Source organism: Macadamia integrifolia, unplaced genomic scaffold (genome assembly GCF_013358625.1).
Source record: "Macadamia integrifolia cultivar HAES 741 unplaced genomic scaffold, SCU_Mint_v3 scaffold1790, whole genome shotgun sequence".
Taxonomy (NCBI): domain Eukaryota; kingdom Viridiplantae; phylum Streptophyta; class Magnoliopsida; order Proteales; family Proteaceae; genus Macadamia; species Macadamia integrifolia.
This window is the reverse complement of record NW_024868353.1, coordinates 83,815-94,122: the sequence shown is the minus strand read 5'-3', so window position 1 is coordinate 94,122 and position 10,308 is coordinate 83,815. Positions and strand designations below refer to the sequence as shown.

The following is a 10,308-nucleotide window of genomic DNA, read 5'->3' as shown; positions in this document are numbered from 1 at the left end:
AATGTATAACATTAGGAGATACCCTTGCCAACAAGGTTGGTAGCCTATTGAAAGGAAACCCTTACCCAACAACCGCTCAAGTCTGTTGGTTGTGGGTTTGAGTCGACATGTCCCACTATCGCTTGTTGGTTTTGTGGTAGCGTTGCCTACCATATGAGGGCTTTGGCCTGGGGACTATGAAAAGGAGATTAAGTATCATTTCATATCAATTAGTCGTGGAATTTGAAATGTAACACCTACAAAATTGGGAGGGAGCAAAATTTATGTCATTGCTTGACTAAATAAACTTATCTGGTTGGTCTTAAAATCTGCCACATTCACGTCGAACATGCTAAAATTCTATAGATAACCTTATGTGTGCTACTCATATGTCAAGTTTTAAGTCAAATGGTGTCAACCAAATGCAAAACAAAGCTCTACAAATCCAAGATGATGGGAGAGTGCACTATAGTTGTCAGAGTACTATAGTTGTGTATGATATACAGGGGATGCTTGCCAATATATACGAGAATCTATTTTTAATTTAAATTTGAATTTGATCTATCCAAATTGCCCACTACCCATCCAATGGTTGAAATTATCACATCATTCTCCTACAAGAAGCCATGAAATGGCATTTTCCCCTTAAAACTATTAAATTAAAATTATTTTTTGGGTAATTTTGAATTGATTTTCAGATCACAACTAGTCAACTTGATAACGTCATTTAGGTTCGTATACAATATGACCCAAAATTTATACATGCACTCAAAAACATAACTATCAGATCATGTTTGTGTTAGTTTTGCTTTTGTCACCATTAGTTTTCTTATATCATTTAAAATTTTAGGAGAGAGTTTTCTATGCTGATAATGTTCGAGGAATCTTCTCCCCTAAACCAATCATAGAGTAAAAAAAGGTTTCATCTGATAGGGGAACCACATGATCCGGGAGGACAAACAGTGTCAGTGTTAAACCCTCATGGTCATGATGTGAGAGAGCATGGGAGAGCACTCCCACACTGTTGGTGAGGGAATCTTTATACCTAAATTAATGCATGTTTATAAAATACAACATGAATGTAAGTATTGTCAAAAGGCAGGCCAGCGAAAGCCTAGTTCGGGCTCATTGTCCATAACTATGGCTTGGGCTGGGCCCTAACTAAAAATAGGCCCAAGGCAATTCACATCTGTAAAAAGAGGTGTCAATCCTGAGCCCGCCCGGTAGGCCCGACCTAGCCTGACTCACTTAAGGCTCGACCTGAACTGGCCCGTTTAATAAACGTGTCGGGCTTAAGCCCAGCCCGTTTATTAAATGGGAGTTTATGGTGCAGAGTAATAACCCGTCGGGAGCCCGACTGGCCTGATTCACTTAAGTAGCCCGTTAGAACCGACTCAATTAGCCCGACCGACCCGACCCCCTTTAGAAAAATGCTTAAATTGCAAATACTTATTCTATCACTAATACTACAAAATATGAGTAATGAATAAGTAGGACTAAACTAATAGTTGACAACACAATGGACATATGGGATTTCAATGAGAAATATGGTGACCTTTGTGATTTCACTGTAAAGAAAGACAACATAGAGAAAAGATAAAACATTTGGCATACAGCTTGGTTTTCATTGAAATAATAAGATTGAACACAAACAATGTGCAGAATACCTATAAAAAACTAACATAGTCAAACAACTCCCAAAGTAGTGTAATAATTGAAAGGAAAGACAGCTGCCCAAATTAGGCTTTTTCTTTCGTTGTATTATTTATACCGGTGAATAAAAAATCCAATTTTATGTTTGTAATGTTCTTGGATCATTTGACTGTTAGGAAGAGAATAATTCTTCTAACTTAGATTACATTTTAAAAACATGATTCCCTTGGATATGGTTCCGGAATTGTGAATGTTATCCTCCGTTAGTTTTAAAGCCAATAGTTTAATTTGCTTAAAAAATGATTTTAGGATAGGCCCGTTTAGAATTAAATAGGCCCATAGCCCGTTTAAAGCCTGTGAAAGGCCCGTTTGAGGTGGCCTGATTAAAACCCGACACCGATCGACCCGATTACAAACCATACCATGCCCTCCAAACCCAAGCCCGATTAAGTAAACAGGCGTTCACAGTGCCAGGATTTCACACCGCCAGGCCCAGTTAGGCCTGACCGAGACCAGCCTAACCGGACTGATTGACACCCCTACCTGCAAATGCTACCACACAAGGATTTAAACTGGACTAGACTCTGAAGTCATTGGATAGGATTGCCAACTAGATTTAGACCCAGAAAGTCCAATCCCAATACTAACATGAGAGAGAGAGAGAAAAAGGTGGTGTGGGGAGGAGTACATTGCCTTAGAAGTATGTATCCATTCATAGTAAGCATATATACTAAAAACTTCTTAGTCAACTGCAAGTCTGCAGCTATTCCTATTTCAATATGAATCACAACAAAGCCAAAATTAAAAAACCCCAACCCCCCCAAAACCAAAAGGGGAAAAAAAAAATTAGTATGAATGTAGTAATTCTTCCACCCGGTGAAATTAAGCTTCACTCAACTTTTGTAGCTTAGCCTTGGTCAAATCAAGTTGTTCTGCACAGTAAAATCAACAATGTGTTAAGAAAGAAAACCAAAATATATAAATGATCTACAAAGAAGAATGTTTTATGCATGAAGGTGGTAATTACTTTGCTCAGCTGTTCTTGCCTTCTGGATGCTTGTACGGAAGAAAATATTACTGTTTTTCTGATAGACAGTCTGCAATAAAGAAAAATTAATATATGAATTGATAATCCAAATAATCCAGCTGATGCGGCACACTGTAAGTAGATATTGGCAACTGTGCTGAAAGTTGTGAAAAAAATAATCAGGAAAAACAGAAATTGAAGTGCATCTCTTTTCTACCCTTGCTTTTGGAAAAGCAACCGTGTGATGGCTGAAAAACAAACTCAAAACTAGTTTCACCACCATGAAAAGATTAGACAATACGAATCTCCATGTCCGTGTTTATCTATGCTCGTCTCAGAATGCCCTCAGTTATTCCATCTAGCACATGTTATTTCCGTAAACCATTACATCTTCCCTTGGTCTTCAGCAACAAAACAACTTTCCTACTTGGCTTCCTTTCAATGCTTGCTTGTTAGCTGTTATTATCAGTCCTAAAGCAACAAATATCTAAGGAATTGCACAATGGTACAAGGAAACACAGTAGCTTTGGAGGCAAAATGTCCCGATTATGTCTCACCTCAATACCTGTAAGACTATAAGAGCTGTTACCTATAAAGCTGCCTCTCGAATACCCATTTACCATAAAAGTTTTGAGTGTTCAAATTTTTTTCTCAAACTTTACCCCTAATGTGAGAATTAAGAATTGCTACTATCAAAACTTTCCATTCCTTCAGTCTCACAACAAAAAAACATCAATCCTTCAGTTGCTTTATAGCATGACACTACATTATAAAACCAATTGCCCCCTAAAGTTGAAGTGTAAGCTTGCAATGCGAATACATTATTAGATAACATTCAAAGCAATGTGGAACCAGACCAGCAAAGAAAGACTTGAAATAAAACTCATAATATATAATAATTACAACTACCTAAAACAGACTCTTGTCACTGACTAACACCCCACCAATAAATTGGTCAAAACTTTTTTACACGACTCAGAATTGCAAGATCTTGGTATCGTTGGATTGGTTACTCAATAATCTCTCAAATGACACCAATATCACATAATACAAACAAGTGTTGGCCTACTTAAAATAAGCAATTTAAAAGAAATAACGTAATCTCCAGTATCACGTGCTCACAATCACCAAAATCTAATCCCGAGCTCTGTGGAGCATATACAAACCACTCAATGAGGCCATTTGATGCTCCTGCATAATTACCTCTCTCACATGTCTTCAGCATGAATGGTCTTCCCTCAGACAAATCAATCAGATAGAAGCGTTCTGTAGAAAAGACATCCCAATCATGGTAGGTGGACTGAAAAGTCTAATGAATGGTGACACGGGACAGGTTGGTAATGAGCCAATCCTCCCACGGATTATGGGCCCACGAAGAGTTCAACAAACAGCCCCTCCTTTCAGTCTCTGCCACTGTGAACAGTGACTTGGAACAGACTAAAGCAACAATAACAACAACAACAACAACAACACAGCCTTATCCCAACTAAATGGGGTCAGCCACATGGATTTTTACCCTCCAATCAGCTCTATTTGAGGTCATACTTCATACAAGGCCTAGATTGGAACAGACTAAAAGTCAACCAACAATTTGTGAGATTTGCGATGTAACTTCATATCAAGCCATATTTTTTCAATAAGTTCCTAGCCCTTGCCCATCCCAAAGTCAATCAACCACCAGGAAATTTATTAAAATTCAGTTCAGGGTTGCTGTGATTGTACTATAGCAGGCAGGTCTGAAAAACCCCAATTTTATCTTCAAACAACATGTACAGAACTCTACCAATACCAAAATACTATAGATGCTTCTAGGAAAGGATACATATAATATAACTGGAATCAAATAAACTCTATAAACTGGAATTTCAGTACTAGATTTCAACTACTTCAGCCAAAACAGAGCAACCAGAAGCTCAGAAGTATTGTTGTAACTTCCAGAAATGGCACAGCATCAATTATTCAACAGATTAGAAGGATTCTTGCAATCTGGAACAGGAAAAAAGAGAAATTACCAGAAAGTAGAAGAAAAATAGAGAATTAACAGTAATGCAGAAATGCAGTTGCAAAGAACGCAGTGCAGCAACCAAAATTTTATAATAGAAGAGAGGTAATTAAGAACAACAAAAAAATTTCTCCAAGTCCACAATGAACCAGAAACCATCTTCTCCTCCCTACTTATAGACTTAACCCTATTAAAATAAAGGAAAGAAAATATACTTCCTCACCCAATTGTTCTAAATCTGGAAAATCAAATAAACTCCCCTACATATCTGATCTCTCCAAGATCACAACTTATTTCCAAAAAAAAAAATATCCCAACTTATTTCTCAAGAGTTTCCATATTGAAGAAACACCCTAATAAGACTTTCTAGACATGCCCTCCTTTGCTGCAAAGAAGTCCATGAGCTAAACGGCTGGGTTGGGCTTCTGCCCCTCTTATAAGGTGGCACATACAGTGTTATCACAGGCAATACACGAACAGTGCCTCAGATGCATGGCAAGGCGAAGTGAAGTGCATGGGTTCCAGCATTCCTCTTTGAAGCGAGTCGCAGGTCTTCAATCAATCACTACACTTTTGTGCACCTTGCCTCGCTCGCGCATGGGTTGCGGCTGGGTTGGGCTTCTGCCCCTTTTGTAATATACAGTGTTATCACAGGCAACACACAAACAGTGCCTCAGATGCATGGCAAGGCGAAGTAGTGCATGGGTTGCAGCAGTGCGCATCTCTTTGAAGCCAGTCGCAGGTCTTCAATCAAGCACTACACTACACCTTTGTGCACCTTGCCTGGTTTGTGCATGGGTTGCGGCATTGCACATCTCTTTGAAGCCAGTCGCAGGTATTCAATCAAGCACTACGCTTTTGTGCACAAACCAATGTGCACAAAGGGTACTTTTGTAATATGGATTTATGTTCTACACTTTTAAAGGGTTAAGTTTGTAATATAGAAGAAATGTTCCAGGCAGTTTTACAATTACAACCAATGTTGATTGTTCTATAAGTCATGAGGAAGAAAGAAAGAGAGAAGACCACAAGACCTCAAGAGTGGGAGAAGTTGGAGACCTGGAAGGCAACCAACCACAGTTGCAACCTTTTTTTTGGGGGGGATAGCTGCCCAAGGAGAGTTGAACCCATGACCTTTTAATCGTGAGGTGTTGAAAGAAAAGGTCCACCTCCTCTAGTTGTCCTCCTCTTCTTCCTACTATCTTATTCTTCATTTTCTTCTGCTTTGTTTTTCCCTTCTTAAGTCCTTCTCTTCAATTCTTTTTTTCTTGTTTTCATTTTTTCTTTTGGGTGTTCAACCTACAAACCTGTACCTGGCTCCTACATGGCTGTACCTCTCCCCTACATGGCTGTACCTACAAACCTGTACCTTGTTATGCTTTTTTCTTTTCAATGCAAACCTGTCCTACATGATAACTATATGGCCATGATTTTAAATGATAACTATATGGCCAAGACCCAAATCAAACATTTAAAATGTCGAAACATTATGGTTGAATCCTATCCTATCATTCCAATTAGACTAATTTTTATAAATTTAGGAACTTGGGGCATTTATGTAATTTAATCATCAACTGTTAACATGCTCTCAGGGCACCAACCTTAAATGTAGATACCCTGGATGTGAGGTAACTCAGGTATTCGGGTGTAATTTACTCTTTTCTTTCAGTTTCTTTTAGGAGAATGGATACCAAATCTATCATCTCCTATTTCTATATGTCATTTGGTCATTTTGCACATCTCCTTGCTCAGGAATTGACTCATTGATGGAAAATCACTATAATCGGCTTATTGTACTGGAGAAAAGCCTTGGGTTGGTATCTACACATGTTGGGCCTTGGTTAAGAGGTTTGCATTGTAATGGACCAATTTAATTGGTCTAAAATAAGGATAGGAGTTAGGCATTCAGAATTTACTTTATTAATGGTTTAAGTTAGAGTCCTAGTTAGAATAGGAGTTGTTTCAAGTCTTTTATTGAACCAGTAGCTAGTTTTATTACTAGTTGGTTTAGGTTACTTTTTGTCATGTTATGAGTTAGAATTTGGAAGTTTATATCTATGCAGTCAACCATTCAGGAACATGAAGTTATGAGATTATGAAGCTTTCTTCAATATTTGAGTGTGGATTCATGGAGTGCTTGGATGGATTTCTAGCAATGCTAAGGTGGACCTATTCAATGTCTTCTATCTTTTAGTTCATATTAGCTCAGCTTTTGGGTTAATTTACCACTCTTTTCTGAAACTAGTTGCACCCCTGTTTTCTCGTTGTTTCAAGTCATCTTCTACTTGAAACAACTACCTGAAATATGTGTTGTTTTGCTTCAACTTCTATATGGTGGTTTTTAAATACTAGTTCTATTCAATCTCAGTTCTGTTGCTATTGCAATATCATATAAAATACTGTTCTGTTTTAGCTAATTTCATACATTAGTTCCTACCAGATTGCTTTTTGAAAATATGTCATTGGTTTTTGAAATTTCTAATCGATAGTACTGTTATGGACTATACTAAAACTCTTTATTCTGTTATCAGATTTAGCTCAAACTTTGCAGGCGGGTTCTTAGTAGAATAGAGTACTCAATTGGAGTTTGGGACTATTCTGACTTTCCCTGTAAGTTGTATAGCTTTTCCTAAATCTGAATTTTTCCTGTCCTGCGATCCTATTGTGAGCTATTTTTCTGCTAGGCTATTCTGGCCGGGAGACTGGTTTGCATTAATCATCGTCTGCATAAATTTTCTTGGGTGGGTATGCCTCCTCTCCCACCGACGCACCCCCAATTTTTCTTCCGGAAGTACTGAACTTTGACTGCAGTAGAATCCATACTGCTTTTTTATACTTAATAAGTTTCATGGTGCTCCAAAAAAAAACTATTAAATTTTAGGGGAAGGTTCTCTAAGCCAGGGGAGGGTACGGTAGGACCTTCTCTCTATCTCTCTCCTCCTTGCATGAAATGACCTTGCTGCTCTCCTATGTAAGAAACCATCCCATAGAGGACTATGCCGCTTGCTCATAGAACCCTCTCACCAATCCCATTAAAAAAAATATTTATTTAAGATCATGTCAACAAATCAGTCCCAGAAAACAGTAAAAATCAGAGAAGAATCAGCTAGTTGAAGAGAAAATTAAAACTACATAGATTCATTCATTATAACTTAACCTACCAATCGCTGATTTTACCCTACTGAAGAATTGGAATTAAGAGCAGAGAGAAATCGTGATTGGCTTGGAAGATGGTATCCAAATGATTTCAATTCAATAGAACTTACCCGAGAAGAAGAGAGGTTATCCAACTCAACAATTGCAACCTCGTGGCTTCTTATCTGAAAAAACCCAAAATAAAATAAAGCCATTGGTTTCTCTCACTCTCTTGCCATCTTCTGCAGAAAAAAATTGATAGAGATAAGAAAGCCCGTTTCGGATAATGGATCTCACCTGCTTTCCAAGTTCGTATCTTGGGTCTTCGGCAGCTGAAACGAAGGAAGACGGGATTGGAAAGGAAGACGAAGCGGCAGCCATTCTTTCACTGTCTCTACGACTCTGCCCCCGCGGCGAAAGATACCGGACAAACGGATCTCTCTCGGTCTCTCTCCCTTGGGCTTTTGGCCTTCTTAATACTTCGCAGTATAGTTTGTAAAGTGGCGTATTATGGGCTTATCAAACGGGTATCCCGACGTTTAGTTAAAAAAACGTTTTCCGTATTATTTAAAAAATACGGAATTATACACATCTTTTAAGGATTATACCTAAATAATACATGTATGATACAGTAATGCTTTTTAATAAATTAAAAAATCAAATCTCGCAATCTATCTTCCCCATCTCAAAATACCTAAACAGTGACTATTGCCCCCCTTCTTCACCAAGTTGGTACCCTAGTGGCCTAGCCCCTTGTCCCTTCTTCTCCTTCTCTGTCTCTGTTCCTAGCAGCCAACAACTGAGGGTGATAGTTATAATAATCAATACCTCTGCTCTATTAATCTTTTATGTTTTCTCTTCCCATTAGTTGTCCGATTAGTCACCGTCTGAGGTTATTTATTTGAGCCCTTGCCCTAGCCCCCCTTATTTTTTTCGTCTTCGTTTATCCATGGATTCTATCCATCTCTGTTAGTTTTTCTTAAAGTGAAGTGAATGCATCTCTCTGTCTCTCTCCTTAGCAATTTTCTTGTATCAAAAAGCTCCAATTCCTCGATTATGAAATTTGGAAGAATTAGGGCTATAGATAAACCAAAATCATAGATTTCTACTGGAATCCTTTATTTAATTCTGCAAATAATTTTTGGACTACTTACCCTGGTTATTTAATTATGGGAATAATTCGTGATAATATTTTAACTACTTACAATAGTTATTTAATTATGTGAATAATTTGTGAATTATTCGACCGTAACATAATAATTATGAATAATATGAATAATTCTGTCTGAATGCGAATTTAAAATAAAATTCTGAAAAGTTGCGAATTTTTTGAATTTGATTAAAAAACACGAATAAGTCGGAGAGGGTCTAGGTAAGGGAGTTTCAAGACAACGGCAAGGCGAGCAGGAGGAGAGTCGAGAGAGAGGGATCAAAGGTAAGAGAGAGATTTGTGAAAGAACGGCCAAGAGAAGGGAGGAAATCAACAGAGGGGATTGGGGGTATACCGTATACCTACCTATGCATAGTTGTCGCTACCTAAGGTAATGGGGGTGGAGGGTTGTTCATTGCCGCCGGTGATCAAAAGAGAGCCGTTAGCAGTCCATTTATATAAACTAATACAGAATACAAAAAATTGGATTAACGTTCACAGCCTCACAGGTGTAAAAGCTAGATCTACTACAAGTACAAAGTTTGATCGACAAAACACCGCTAAATAAGCCAATAACTCATTGGGATTTGGGAATCTCTTAAGGCTTTGATGCATATCATGTGTTCGATCAATCGATTGTCAGAATACCCACCTAAACAGAACAGAGCTCCCCAAGTTAACTATGTAGTATGCATGCTCTCTTCTGGCTTTGATTCCTAGCACATGTTTGATGAATGGTCAAAGTACCCACCAAAACAAATATAGAGCCCCCCATGTATGGAGAAATCCAATTTAACTATGGAGTCCAATTTACTGGTTTAGTGGGTCTAATGGGGAAGCAGCTTTCTTCAACATGTGGGTGTTGTAGCCCGGCAGTCACTGAGAGGGGGGGTGAATCAGTGAGTTCAATTCTGATACCTAAAAACCTGTCCGATGTCTGGCCAATAAGAACCTGATATACCTGTCCCTGTTTGCACACAGTCGTATGCACACTCAGCCTCTTATAGGCACTTCCAAGTGTGCACACCCATTCCACATTCCACGCACTTCAATATAAAATGCAAACAACAAACACCCACAACACAGGGTTTTTACGAGGTTCGGCAATTTGCCTACATCCCCGGAGTAGTACCTGTAAAGGCTTCGTACCTACTCAATACACTACTTTTGACTGCACCCACAGTCGGGAGCACCCACACCCAATTTTCTCAAGCCGAAGCTGAGATGGCACTCGTAGTGCTGATACAATGTGTAGCACCCACTACACGGGAGCACCCACTCCCGGTGCTTAGCACCCACTAAGCACACAATAAATAATACAATTAAATTGGGCTTATATCAATGCCCTACAGTCAAGCTCTG

General features: G+C 38.6%; 1 protein-coding gene across 1 annotated transcript; it reads right to left on the bottom strand.

The window, feature by feature from the left end:
• Window positions 1-2,321: 2,321 nt before the first annotated feature.
• Window positions 2,322-8,275, bottom strand: LOC122064839. The gene is made up of 4 exons (XM_042628622.1): window positions 8,094-8,275; window positions 7,928-7,981; window positions 2,660-2,729; window positions 2,322-2,564 (listed from the first exon to the last, which is right to left on the bottom strand). Exons 1-4 carry the CDS (start codon window positions 8,175-8,177, stop codon window positions 2,515-2,517), a joined length of 258 nt encoding a protein of 85 aa, XP_042484556.1. The 5' UTR covers window positions 8,178-8,275; the 3' UTR covers window positions 2,322-2,514.
• Window positions 8,276-10,308: the final 2,033 nt, after the last annotated feature.